The sequence below is a fragment of the Chroicocephalus ridibundus genome, chromosome 3 (genome assembly GCF_963924245.1).
Source record: "Chroicocephalus ridibundus chromosome 3, bChrRid1.1, whole genome shotgun sequence".
NCBI classification, from domain to species: Eukaryota; Metazoa; Chordata; class Aves; order Charadriiformes; family Laridae; genus Chroicocephalus; species Chroicocephalus ridibundus.
Window position 1 is genome coordinate 129427251 of NC_086286.1, and position 13453 is coordinate 129440703.

The 13453-nt window shown below is 72.3% G+C and overlaps 3 protein-coding genes across 4 annotated transcripts; 1 reads left to right on the forward strand and 2 right to left on the reverse strand.

Moving 5' to 3' along the window:
* The first annotated feature begins 2032 nt into the window (after window positions 1-2032).
* UCN (urocortin) lies at window positions 2033-2332 on the forward strand. The gene has a single exon (XM_063330904.1). The coding sequence runs from the start codon at window positions 2033-2035 to the stop codon at window positions 2330-2332; it is 300 nt and encodes a 99-aa protein (XP_063186974.1).
* A 4043-nt stretch (window positions 2333-6375) lies between these two features.
* TRIM54 (tripartite motif containing 54) lies at window positions 6376-9902 on the reverse strand. 2 transcript variants are annotated; one of them, XM_063327902.1, is made up of 10 exons: window positions 9545-9898; window positions 9033-9205; window positions 8599-8770; window positions 8404-8499; window positions 8078-8311; window positions 7824-7846; window positions 7502-7626; window positions 7113-7214; window positions 6704-6742; window positions 6376-6508 (listed from the first exon to the last, which is right to left on the reverse strand). In XM_063327902.1, exons 1-10 carry the CDS (start codon window positions 9710-9712, stop codon window positions 6498-6500), a joined length of 1143 nt encoding a protein of 380 aa, XP_063183972.1. In that variant the 5' UTR covers window positions 9713-9898; the 3' UTR covers window positions 6376-6497. The 2 variants fall into 2 exon arrangements, with proteins under 2 accessions (XP_063183972.1, XP_063183971.1); XM_063327901.1 differs by having other exon boundaries at window positions 8404-8770; window positions 9545-9902.
* Window positions 9903-11068: 1166 nt separating this feature from the next.
* On the reverse strand, window positions 11069-13281 carry DNAJC5G (DnaJ heat shock protein family (Hsp40) member C5 gamma). Its single transcript, XM_063327903.1, has 4 exons — window positions 13091-13281; window positions 12561-12774; window positions 12319-12472; window positions 11069-11770 (listed from the first exon to the last, which is right to left on the reverse strand). The coding sequence occupies exons 1-4, from the start codon at window positions 13201-13203 to the stop codon at window positions 11688-11690; spliced, it is 564 nt and encodes a 187-aa protein (XP_063183973.1). The 5' UTR covers window positions 13204-13281; the 3' UTR covers window positions 11069-11687.
* Between the last annotated feature and the right edge of the window lie 172 nt (window positions 13282-13453).

A 13453-nucleotide genomic window follows, 5' to 3' on the forward strand; every position in this document is an offset into this window, starting at 1 on the left:
GCTGCGGCTGTGTGTGTAATTCCTGGCAGGTGGGTGCACAGGGGAGCCGAAACCTGCACAGGACCCCGATGTGACCTGCCGGGGATGGAGCCGCAGAGCCTGCCCGTCTGCCAGCCCTCAGCGCCTGCGGGATGGTGAGGGGCTGCAGCTGCAGCCACCGGGCAGCACGGCGGAGCCGCACTCGGCTGTGGGGCTGGGGCCGTGCGATGGGGCTATGGGGCGATGGCACCGGGGCTTCAGGGGGCTGGGGGGGCTGCGGGGCTCAGACCAGGCTCTCCCCAGCCCACGGGGTGGGTGCCGCTGGTCAGAGGCTGCGGATGGCAGGACTTGGCAGCCCCAACACGCTGCACCTCTCGCAGCTGCGCCCAGGGGCGCAGGAGGCCCTGGCGTGTCGGCAGCGAGCGAGGAACAAGCTGGGCACTTGTCCCCGGGCGCAGCCAGCCCCGCGGTGGGGGGGCTGCCAGGGCTGGGGTGGGTCAAGCCCAGCCCCTGCTGAGGGCTCTGCCCTAGAGCCGTGGGGAGGCGGTGCCGGGTGCCAGCCTTCACACCAGATCCACATCACGGGTGCACGGCACCGTGTGCTGCCTCGCTGCGGGCAGGGCCGTGCCCCAGCGCCCCTGCGCAGCCCGGTGTGGGACACGCCGTGTGACGGGCCAGCCTGAGCCTCCGTCCCTGGGCTCTGCCTGGCACCGGCCCCGTGGAAAGAGCCCGCTCCGGGCCCATCTTGGCACCTGCACCAGCATCGGCACTGGGTGTCAGCTCCGGTCCCCTCTGCCCGCAGGCGACGGCAGTGCTGCCGGGGGGTGCAGGCAGGGCCGCAGCGCTGCCGGGGGGGTTTGCCGGCAGCAGTGTGGTGCACCAGCAGCTACCTCACCTCTTGGCAGCAGCGGCCGGTGCCCCGGGCTGGAACATCCTGCATGCAGCACAGCGCTGCCGGCTCCGGTGCCTTCGCTCTATGAGTCACGGAATTTGGCTGGTGGTGCCTCGCTGCCGCTCGGGGCTGTCTGCGGCGCCCGGCCGCCACGCGTGCAACGGTTTGACCTCAGCACCGCGACCTCTGCCTGGGGCACGGTGCTGCCATGCCAGGCCACAGCCAGGCCCGGAGCACCCAACCGTGCCGGTGGGTGCCGGTGGGTGCCGGTGGCTGGTGGTCTCCCACCTCTGCCCGGAGACGGCTCTGCCGCTGCACCCGGTGTCTGCCCAGGACGTCGCTGCTCGACGCCGGCCCCGGCACACCGGGAGAGCCCCGGGCCGAGGACCTCGGGGTCAGCCCGCTCCGCCGGCCCGGCGCGGCTCACGGTGTCCCGGTGCCCCGGCCCGTGCTCTCCGGCCGGCCCCGCCGCTTCAGCACCGCGGACAGCGGCACCGCGGGCACCGGAGCCGCGCGGTGAACGGGGCGGGGGGGGCGGAGCGGGGCGAGCCGGGGGCCTCGGGGGGGCCGGGGGGCACCACGGCCAGAAGCCCCCGGCCCCGGGCACCCGCCGGCACCGGCCCCTCCGGGTGGGCGCCGGCACGGGAGCGGGGTGGCTGTCCCCGCGAGCGGGAGGAGCGGGGCTGCCCCGCCGTCCCGGCGCTCGGTGCCGCGGCCCGGTACCCCGCTCCCCGCCGCCGTCCCGGTGCCCCTCCCGCCCCCGCCCCCCGCCGGTCGGTGCTTGCTCGGCGCTGACGTCAGCCCGGGCTCCCGGACCTATATAACCACCGGCCGCGCCGCCCGCTCAGCTCCCACGGGACGGACCGCGCTCCGCTCCACCGGCAGCGCACCGGCAGGGACAGGGGACAGGGCACAGCGCACCGGGTACGGGGCGGCGCGCGGGACGGGGGCAGCGCGCCGGCGGAGGGGGCCGGGGAGGGCGCAGCGCGTACGGGACGGTGCGGGCGGCCGCGGGAGGGGCGGGGGGCACCCACGGCGGGCCGGTCCCCGCGCTGGCGGCTGCGCGATCCCCTCGGGCCCCCCGCCCCGGTCCCTGCAGCCGCCCCGGTCTCTCGCCGTCGCGCTGAGCCCCCGGCCCCGCAGGTGCGGACGGAGCCGAGGATGCGGCGGGCGCTGCTCACCCTCCTGCTGCTGCTCGCCCGCCCGCCGCCCGCCGCCGCCCGCCCCGCGCGCCCCGACGGCTCCGTCCCGGCGGCCGCGGGCGAGGAGCGGGGCCGCCCGCTCTGGCCGCCGCTGGCGCCGCCGCCCCCGGAGCCGTGGCGGGCGCGGAGGGACGAGCCGCCGCTCTCCATCGACCTCACCTTCCACCTCCTGCGGCACCTCCTGCTGCTCGCCCGCGCCCAGAGCCAGCGCGCCCGCGCCGACAGCAACCGCCTCATCCTCGACGCCGTGGGGCGCTGAGACCCCCCACCCCCGGACCTTCCCCCCTCCCCGGGGCTGCGCCGGGGTCCGGCCACCGCCTCAGCCTCCGCGCCGCACCGGCGAGCTCACCGGCACCGGCAGCAGGCTGCGCCCGCCTCGTCCCCGGCGCCGGGGCAAGCGGGCGCGGTACCGGCCCCGCGACGGGCCCGCACCGATTTTGTAATAAAACGTGGTGGAAACCGGAGGCGTGAGCGAGTGCGGGGCCGGGGAAGGCGGCCGGGGCTCACCGGGAACGCGGGGCGGGGGGGCCGGGCTGAGCAGAGCTGGGGGAGCAGCACCGAGCACAGCGGGCCTGGGGATGGGGCTACGTGTGTCCCTGGGTGGGGGGGACATAGCGGGGTCTCCGTGGGGGAAGCGGCTCCCCAGCCCTGAGGAGAGGCCGCCCTGGGTGCGGTGGGGAGCGAAGGGCGCAGAGCGATGGGAGCAGCGGGCGCTTTGCCATCGAGGAGCAGGGCAAAGGGGTGCTGTGCCCAAATGCGGGGCGGGGGGGGGACCAGAGCTCTGCATGCGACAACACCCCTGAGCTGCTGTCGGAGCACCGCGACAGGGTGGGCTGGGGGGCAGATGCAGACCCCTCGGGAGAGGCACAGCCGGCCCGTGCAGGAGCACTTGGGGGGGGGTGCTGTGTGGGGGACGTGGTGCTGCTGAGCACTAGTGGGTCAGGACTGGATGGGGGGGACGCCGTGGTGGGGCATTTCAGGCCCCTGGTCAAGTGGAGGACATGGATGAAGGGACAGCTGGGGGAGGTTCAGCCTCCTCATGGGTGGTCCTGGTCCTCACAGGGGCCTCCAGCCGCCCCGGTACCGGCCAGAAGGGCAGCACAGCAGGACTGGTGTGGTGAGGAGGGTTTCTGGAGGGTGTTTGGGAAGAACTGCTTGGGGACGTGATGGCGGCAGCCATGGGGCAGCGGAGGTCAGCCCCAGAGCGCAGGCAGGAACGCAGGCAGCAGGGACAACCCCTCCGAGCCCATTCCAGGGAACCGGTAGGTGGGGGCGGGCAGGCGGCGGCGAAGGAGCTGAGGAAGCCGGGAGGCCTTTGAGGACGAGCGTGAGAGCGGTCACCGGGTGCCAGGATGGCTGAGGGTGGAAGGGCCTCGGGAGATCTCCCACTGAGATCTGGCTCAAGGCTGTGTCCGTCCGGGCTTTGCAAGAGGAAAGTCCATCTGGATGTGAGAAACCTGGAACTGGAAGGCTGTACTGGCAAGAAAGGCCATACTGGAGTATGGTCTCCCCAGGGAGGTCGTTGTAGTTTCTCCCTCCTTGAAGATACACAAAACCAGTCTGGACACGGACCTGGACAACCTGCTGGGGCTGGGACTGTGGGAGCTCCAGAGGCCATTCCCGCTCCGCGCGTCTGTGGACACTTCACAGGCGGAGGGGCCGCAGCCTCCCTGGGCAGCCTATTCCAGGCAACCTGTTTGATCAGCCTCGCTGTAAAAAAAGTGGGGTTTTTTGAGAAAAAAACAAACAAAAATTTGGAAAAAAGTTTCAGTGGAATCTCCTGTGTTCCAGCTTGTGCCTGTTGCCTCCGGTCTCGGCACTGGGCACCGCTGGGAAGGTCCTGGCTCTCGTCCTTCCCTCCCATCAGGCAGGTGGACACAGGGATCCAACCCCCCCTTCTCTGCTCGGCGCTGAGCAGCCCCAGCTCCCCTCACGCGGCACACGCTCCGGTCCCTCCAGGAGCGCCGTGGCCCTTCCCTGGACCCCAGAGCCCCAACCCGACCCGGGCTCTGCAGGCACGACATCCCCTTGCTGCCTGGAGGGGAGGGCTCTCCCCCAGCCCCGGCTGCTGTTGGCCCCCTCTGCCGGGATGGCTCGTTTCTGCCGCCGCTACAGCTCGGTGTCACCACAGGAACAGTCTGTTGGTGTTGCCCTTCACATCCCTCGATGGGCTCAGCTCCAGATGGGGCCCCCAGGGCTGGGCAGTAGCTCTCGGTGCACTCACCGGCTCCCGGCTCGGTGCCCGCAGGGATGCGGGGGTTGTCCTGGAGATGCTGGGAACCCACGGTGGAGAGCCAGCGGCGGGTGGGTACGAACACATGGGAGGGACAGACGACAAAGGAGGAACTGAGCAAACATCGCCGGGTGTGCGGGGGGCTGGCGGGGGGAGTCAGGCGGCCAGAGACCAGCCGGGGATGGGACGTGCAAGGTCAAGGAGAGCGTCCACCCCCCACCTCGGGTGGTTGGGGGCTGCCCAAGGGCTGGGGCTGGGGAGGGCAGAGACGGGCCACAAGCACCTGGAGAATTGGGCTCAAGGAGGAAAACTACCCAAAATGGAGGAGAACCGAGCCGGAGCTCTCCTGAGACACCTCGACCCCCGGGGTGGCACCCAAGGGTGCCGAGGGGCTGCTGAGGTCCTTGTGAGCCCTCCTGGATGACCAAATCTCTGGAAAGTGACAGGGACAGGGGTCCCTGAGGGGTGGCGAAAGGCCAATGTCACATCCCTGAATGGCTGGTGCAGGGATGGAGAGGCCACTCAGCCTCCCCTCGGTCTCCAGGGACCACACGAGCCCTCCCGGGGCACGTTTCGGGCATGTGAAGGAGCAGCCAGTGACCAGGAGCAGCCAGGCTGGGCCACGGGGTCGATGCCCCCCAGCCACATTGCCTCTGCCATAAGCAACGGCTCACAAACCCTTGGGGACCAGTCGCTCTGCTCGGGGGCTGAGCTGCCACCAGCGGGACGGCGCCAGGCGGGAGGAAGGGGACAGAGGGGACCTTACAAGGACAAAGGCAAAGTCCTGCCCCGGGCGGGCAGAGCCTGAGCCCTGCAGCTGGAGCCCATGTCCACAGCGGGAGCGAGCTCAGCACGGGCTACGGGGAGGGAGCTGTGCCGGGCCGCGTCCCGTGGCGGGGGGGCATGTGGGGCCGTGTCCCGTGGTGGGCTCAGCTGCAGCGTTGGTCCCTCTCGCCCACCTCCCTGCCCAAGCAGGGTCCACACTGGGGTCCCCAGCCCAGTGCTGGCCGCCGTGCTCTTGGGAGAAGGAGTTTTTCTTGGTACCCGAGGGGAATTTCCTCTGCCCCAGCTTGTGTCACCAGCCCCTGCGCTGTCCCTGTGCCCTTGGGGGGGCTCTGGCTCCAGCTCCCCGCACCCCAGGGGGCAGCCGAGGGGCTGCACAACCTGGCTCCTGTCCCCGCTGTGTCCCCTGCCTGCCTGGGGACCCAGCGTTCGCCAGGAACCGCCTGGGAGCAGGGGAAGGGTCCTGCTGGCACAGCCCAGGCACGGGGCTCTCCTTGGCTGCCGGGGCACCCCTGCCCTCCTGGGCAACCCCCTGGGCCCCAGCCCTGGGTTCATCCGGACCTGCCTGGTGCTGGCATTACGCTTCCCTGGCTCCTGCCAGCCCATCTGTGCCCGTCCTCCCCCATCATCCGGGGTTCTGCACCCCAGCCCTGGCCACCCTGCATGTCCTGGGGCTCGCTGAGGGGTGCCCAGGTCTGCCGGGTACTGGGGGTCCCAGCAGCCAGCCCTTGCCGTCCTCCAGCAGGGGACAGGGGGGCGGCAGCTGGGGACACCCCTGCGGTGCCCCAGCCCCAGGGGACCTGCCCAGCCCCATCCTCGGCCCCACGAGGAGCCCCTCGCCATGTGCATCATCTGCTGCATCAGCCATGACGCCGCGGTGGCGCGGGACGAGGCGGGTGACGCAGACAGCGCTGCCGTGGCCCTCCCGGAGCGGGGGGCGCAGGCCCCGACCCCGGCGCTGGTGGCGATGCTGCTGGCTGTGTACTCAGCCAGCTCATCCCGGCACTGTTTGCTCGCTGCACCCGGGGGAGCGTGCGGCCGAGACGGCATCCGGCCCGGTGGGGGGCTGAGGGGGGGCCAGACATAGTTCCTCGCCCCCAGGAAGGGGCTGCAGGAGGGGGGCAGAGCCCCCGCACTCGCAGGGGTCTGGGGCGCAAAGCTCCCGAACACAATCCCACCCCGGGCTGCTGGTGCCAAGCTGCACCGGGGGTCCCCAGGGAGTCAGCGTGGAGCCATGGGGGGGGGGGGGGTCAGCCCCGTGCCCACACACCACAGCAGAGACAACGTCCTCACACACGGTTTAATGTCGGGGAGGGGCAGCTCCGGCTTTTGGGGAATTGCAGCGTCAGGGCTGGGGAGGGGGGACAGGGATGTGCCGGCGGGTGCCGGTGCTGCCCTCGGCGCCGGCTCAGTGCTGACCTGTGCGGGAAACTGGCCTCAGCACCGTGGGGACCACGGGACGGGGCAGACGGGGAGGGCCTGGGGGTTGCCGAGGTGTGACCACCCCACTCCCCCCACATCCGCATCCCCATCCCCATCCATCCCCAGGAGGTGCCTCCTCCGCCCCACGGCCTGGCCCCGTCCCCACCCCCTCAGTCCCAGCGAGGGTCTCACCATGGGGAGAACTCGCCGGTTTCTGCCTCGGCCCCACATCTGCAGGGGGAAAGCGAGTGACAAAACTGGAGGCAGGGACGCCCCGGCACGCTGCAGGACCTGCGGGTCACGGCGCAGCCACACGGACACAGTGCTGGCCATGGCACAGCATGTCCCTGCCTCCACGGGCTCCGCTGTCCCCGACTGCCCCCGCAGCCCTGGGGCCACACGCCGCAGCCAGGCACGGTACAGCACAGCATGGCATGGCATGGCACACATGGCACGGCACGGCACCGCATGGCATGGCATGGCACATCATGGCACAGCACGGCACATCATGGCATGGCATGGCACACATGGCACGGCACGGCACATCATGGCATGGCATGGCACACATGGCACGGCACGGCACGGCACGGCAGGGACTCACCCTCCACAGCTTCGGGCCCCTCCAGGCTGTCCAGCCGGTCCTCGTCTGCTGCGGCTTCGCTGCCATCGCCGGGTCCGTCTGCCTCCTCCTCGCCCAGGGGCTCTGCGGGGCAGGGGACAGGTCAGCCAGGGACCCCCCTCCCGCGGGGGGGACATGACGGCCCTGGTGTGGGACGCAGCAGCCCACGAGCAGAGGCGGCACAGGGACCCCCCGCAGGGTCCCCGGGCGGCGCTGAGGGGCCGCACTTCCCCGTTCCTGCGCACGAGGGGACGCATCCCCATGCAGGGCACGAGGTGGGGCGGGGGGGCCTCTGCCCACCCGAGGGCTGGGCGCCCCGGGCAGTGCCATGCACCCCCCGGCCATGGCAGCGCTTGTCCCAGCGCCGGCACCTGTCTGGAACTCGATGGTCCTCAGCATCTCTGCCACATAGTCCACGTTGATGGAGAAGTGGTCCATGTTCTCGTAGCCGGGCTCCGGGCGGCTGCTCATCGACACCTTGGACATGTCCGTGATCCTGCAGGGCAGGCAGAGCCCCAGGAGCTGCCAGCGTCCCACACCCACGGGGCCCCCGCGCCCCCGGCCATGGCCCAGCAGGACCAGCCACAGCCGAGTCCCCCACCCTGCCCCTGCCCACCGTGTCCCCCACCCTCTGCCCCCCACCCTGCCCCTTTTCCCTGTGCCCCCAGCCCTGTCCCCTCCGGCCCCACTCACTTTTTCAGGAGCTCCTTGGAGTGCTGTGGAGGAAAGTGGGGGGGGGGGCTGTTAGTGACTCCCTGGAGCAATGGGACCCCCAGGAGCCAGATGTCACACACACACACACACACACACGCCCCCGGCCACAGCCACAGCCCAGCACATCCCCGAGGAAACCCCCAGAGCCTTTGCGGTGACCAGAGCCCCCCCCCAGCCCTGCAGGGCAGCCCCAGCCCCCTCAGAGGCCCCCCACGCCCCCCACCCGCACAGACCTGCAGGTACACGGCCATCTGCGGCTCCTCCATGGCCTGGATGGCCGACTCCACCAGCTTGGAGGAGGCCTCCAGGTGGTCGCCGTACTGGCGGATGAGGCCCCGCACGCGCTGCACCTTCTCCTCCTGCTCCCGCGCGATGCTCTGCAGCAGCTCCTTCTTCCGCTCCTCCAGGATGCCGTACAGCGAGTCGAAGCGCAGCCCCAGGTGCTGCTTCTGCCGCCGGCCGTTCTCCTGCGGGAGCACCGGCCTCAGGGGCTGCCCCGGTCCCACCGTGTCCCCACCGCGGGCACGGCCCCAGGGACAAACACCCCCCACACACACACCTCGATGGTGTGGCAGATCTCCTCCATCTGGGTGATGATGGCCTGGATGCGGTCATTCCCCGCCACCAGCATGGCGATGCCATCGCTGAGCTCGCTCTGGGCGGGGGGTGGACAGGACGGGGCATGAGGGCCGGCTGGACGGGCAACCCCCGAGCCCCCTGCTGGCCCCACCGTCCCCCCCTCCAGGGCGCCCACCTTCTGTCGCTGGTAGACGGCGGGCAGCGGGGCCACCTCGCAGTCCTTGTGCGCCCCGAAGACCTTGCAGAGGGAGCAGGTGGGCGCCTCGCAGCGCAGGCAGTAGATGTTGATCCGCTCGTCCTCGTGCTCCTCGCACATGAGGTGCTGCTCGGCCTTGGCGTGCAGGGGCCTGCGGGCGGGGGGGGGGGGGGGCCGGGCACCGCGGCCCACCGGTGGGCACCGGCCCCCAGAGACACCCCCAGGACCCCAAGGACGCCCCCCGAGTCCCGCGAGGGCCCCATTACCCCACACTCCGCGTCGTCTCCCACCGCTAGCCCTGCTCCTGCCTCCTCCCCCCCCCCGCCGTGGGCTCCCCGTCACCCACGGGACTCGTGTCCCCCCCCCCCCCCCCACGCCGTGGGGTCCCCAGTGCCCCCGCGGGGTCCCCGCACCTGGCCGACTCCTGCTTGTAGATGTCGATGATGTTCTCCACCAGCAGGTTCCGCTGCAGCCCGTACACCCCGTGCCGGTCCAGCACCACCTCGTGGCGGCACGACGGGCACCGGAACCGGCCGCCCGACGGCACCGCGCTGGAGCCCCGCGACTGCCACAGCGGGTTGGAGGCCTGCGGGGGGCGGCGGGTCACGGCCGCGGCCCCCACGCAATCCCGTCCCCTCCGGCTCCCGCCCCGGCACCCCCCGACGGCTCCCGCCCCGGGACCCCCTCCCGGGCTCTGCCGCCGGCAGCGAGACCCCGCGGGGCCCGGCCCCTGCCGGCCGTGTGTCCCCCGTCCCCCGCGGGCACGGGCACGGGCACGGGCACGGACACGGCCCCCGCGACCGGGCAGCCCCCGCCGAGCCGGGAGCGGCCCCGAGCGCGGCCCCGCCGGGGGTCCCGACGGCTCGTCCCGGTGCCGGTGCCGGATCCAGCCCCCCCCCGCCGCTGGGGCCCGGTCGGGGCGCACCTGGAAGACGTCGTTGGCGCACTTGCGGCAGAGGTTGTGCTGGCAGGGCAGGATGACCACGGGCTTGGTGAACATCTCCAGGCAGATGGGGCAGATGAGCTGCTTCTCCAGGCTCTCCATGCTCCGCGCCTCCGCCAGCAGCGGCTTCAGCCCCACCGCGAAGTTCATCGCCGCGGTCCCGGCCCGGCCCGGTCCGGCCCGGCTCTGCCCACCACGGCCCCGCTCCGGCTCCGGTCCGGCCCGGCTCTGCCCGCCACGGCCCCGCTCCGGCTCCGGTCCCGGTCCCGGTCCCGGCCGCCCGGTGCCCGCTCTGCCCCGGCCCCGGCCCCGCTGAGCTCCGCGCTAATTTTAGCCGCCCCCGCCCCGCCGGGGCCGCCGCAGCTGTCGGCGGCGTCGGGTGACACTGAGTCACGGCGCCGCGGCGGGGCCCCACCGGCACCGGCTGACCCGGGGGGGACCGAGTGACCCACCGGGACGGAGCGACCCGCTGGAACCGGCTGACCCACGGGGACCGGGTGACCTATGGCGACCAAGCGACGGCCAGGGACTGGCAGCCTCGGAGCGGCAGCGGGGGCCGAGCCGCGCACCCCCTGCTTTGTGCCCATCCCAGCCCTGAGCCCCGACCACGGCAGAGCCCCGCTCCCCCAGCACAAGCAGCCCGGGGACGCCGAGGGGCTGGGGTCCCGTCCCGCCAGACCCCAGGCAGCGGGGACAGGCCGGTGCGGGGTCCGCAGGGCCCGGGGAGGGCAGAGCTCCTGGGGTCTCGCTGGGAGGCGGGGGCCCTGCCCTGCAGGCAGCGGGGCTGGGAACAGGCCAGGGACCCCCGGGCCCCACGGACCCTGTCCAGTGCCAGCCCCCCTGACGAGCAGCGTGGAAGGGCGCCCGGGAGGGCCGGTGCCAGGAACACCCCTGTCCCGCCGCTCGCCCTGACACTCCGGCTATATTTAGGGGGTGAGACAGAGCCCCTGCAGCTGTGGGCGGGGGCTGCTGCCTGGGGGAGTGGGAGGGACGGGCCAAGGCCTCACTGCGTCCCCCTGTCGCCCCGGGGGTGGCCACGGCTCCTGAGAGCAGGGCAGGAGTGGGCAGCGCTGCCCGAGCCACGAGCGGGGCTCTGGGGCAGCACCGAGCCCTCAGCCCAAGCCACAGCGCCGCTGCTCCTCCCCAGGGCGGCCACCTCCTGCGGGGCCACATGGAGATGGGGACAGTCCCCGCGGCCACCCCAGCAGGACCAGGGTGCCCGGCCGGGCTGCCTGACGTGCCACAGCAGCAAGGAAAGGGACGAGCACAGCCCCGAGGGAGCCAGCACGGGCTGGGGGACACAGAGCTGGCCCAGGAAGGTGACAGGAGACAGAGTGACACTCAGCACCCCCTCGAGCAGCCCCTGGGACACGACCCACCTACTCCACCCCCCTGCGGGACCCACAGCGACACCCCACACGCACAGAGTAGAGCCAGGCAGAGGCACGGCCCACCACAGCGCCTTCAGGCAGCCCCTGAGGGGACAGAGACCACGCGGAGACAAGCTCCCCCCCTCCTGTCATCCTTTAATGGTGCCCATAAAACCTAAACAAACCCAAGGAAAGTGCCTGTACCGGGCCCAGCCCTGCAGGGAGCCTGCCAGCAGCAGCGAGCGTGGGGCGCAGCCAGTGCCCCGGCACTGGGAGGAAGGGGGCACAGAAGGCGGCACCCCAACCCCACGAGCAGCGTTTGGCACCCAGCACCCGTCAGGAGGGTCCCCGTGAGGGCAGGGAGCCCAGCCCAGCCCCGGAGGTTACAGTGCTAACGGTCTCGGAGGTGCTCGGATGCCTCTCGTGAGCTACAGAGCCGGGACGAAGAGGCCTCCGCCACGGCTGCCGGTGGCCGGGGGGGGCACAGCAGCAGGCGAGGCACGGGGATGGGGCGCAGCAGCGCGGGCTCCAGGCCACCGCCACCACCAGTGCTGGGAGACAGGGGCATCGCCCTGGAGCTCGAGCAGGGGCAGAAAAGCCCCCGCCTTGATGCTGGCCAAATTAACCTGAGATTCTAGCCACCCGGAGGCTGGAGAGCCACCCCGGGTGGTGCGACCGGGGTCCCGGAAAGTGACAGTCCCAAAGGAGGATCCCTGCCCGGCATCCTGGGGGAGCCAGCAGGACTGAGCCCAGCCTCAGGCATCGGTCCTGGTGCTGGCAACCGGCAAGGACTCGGCGCTGGCCGGCGGGGATTGCGCCACAACAGGGACCTGCGGATCTGGAAAGGAAGAGCTGCGAGTCAGCGGCTGAGCCCTGTCCCGTGGTGCTGGCAAGCAGGTAGCCGGGACATCCCAACACCCTCCCGAGGGCTCCCAAACCTCTACGCAGCACCCAGCCCTGCAGCAGTGCCCCCCGTCCCACGGAAACCTGCAAAGGTGACCCGGTGGCAGTCCCCACAGCCACCAGTATGCCCAGTGCCCAGGGAACGAAGCCAGCCTGGAGCACACCGCTCCCCCCACACTCCCGGAGGGCACGGGCACAAATGTCTCTCGGCTGCAGACCCCTGCAGGGGCTTCGGGGAGCCCTCGTCCAGGGAAGACGAGGAAGGAGAAGGCACCCCCATGGCCCGCACGGTGGTCCCCTCCACCAGCCCTGGTCAGGAGAGGGAACACCGAGGGTTGTCAGCGAAGCGAGAGCCGCAGCCCGGTCTGCTGCGAGCCTCCGGCCAGAGCTCCGTCCCCCCTGAGATGAGGCGGGGGGGCTGCCCCGGGGCCCCACACAAGACAAGGCCAGCGGGTCTTGGGCCAGGCACACAGCCCAACTCACCGCTGTCCTCCGCACGCATCTGCGCCTCCAGGTCCTTGGGGTCGACGTACTTGTAGGACTCGTCCTCTTTGGGCGGGCAGCACGTCCCGCAGCAGAAGAAGCAGCAACAGCAGCAGCAGCAGCAGGTGAGAGCACCGCAGCAGAACGCCAGGGCCTGCGGAGGGGGACACGGCAGCCCCTGTGAGACCCCCCGCGCCCCCGTCCCCGCAGCCCCGGCGGTGCCCGGGCCGGGCAGGGCTCACCTGGAACCACCACTTGGACACGAGGAAGTAGTGCTTGACGGCATCGTCCCCGAACTGCTCGGCCACGTAGAGCCCCAGGGAGCCGTACTGGTCGTAGAGGCGGCGCTTGTCCTCGTCGCTCAGCGTGGCGTGGGCGCTGTTGATCTCCTTGAAGCGCTCGGCCGCCGCCGGGTCATCGGGGTTCTTGTCCGGGTGGTACTTGAGGGCCAGCTTCCTGCGGGGCACAGCCGCGGGATGGGGATGGGGACGGGGACGGGACGGGACGGGGTCAGGGACAGGATGGGGACGGGACGGGGTCGGGGACGGGACGGGGACAGGCCCCGCAGGCCCGGCCCCCCGGCGATGGGACAGGGACGGCAGAGGGATGGGGCCGGGACGGGGCCGGGGACAGGGACGGGGCCGGGGACAGGCCCCGCAGGCCCGGCCCCCCCGCGGGACGGACCCCCCCCGCCTCAACCCCGGGTCGGGCTCCCCTGGCCTCACCCCCCGGCCCCGGGCGGGCCCCCGCCGCGCCCCCCCGCCCCCCGTACCGGTAGGCCTTCTTGATCTCCTCGGGGGAGCTGCCCTTCTGCAGGCCCAGGACGCGGTAGAGGCTCTCCCCGACCCGGGACAGCTTCCGCTGCGGCCGCCCGGGCTCCGCCATGTCGGTGGGAGGGAGAGCGGGAACGGCGGCACCGACCGCCCCGGGACGGGCCCTGCCCCGCGCCCGCCGCCGCTTCCGCCCCGCTCTGCGCAGGCGCCGGGGCCGCACCGGCCCCCCCGGCCCTTGCCCTTCCCCGCCGCACCGCCGGGACGCGGTGACACCCCCATCCCGCACGCCCGGTATGCGGCGACACCCCATCGCGCATCGGCGCAGGCGGTGACACCCCCACCGCACACCCCCGGCACAAGTG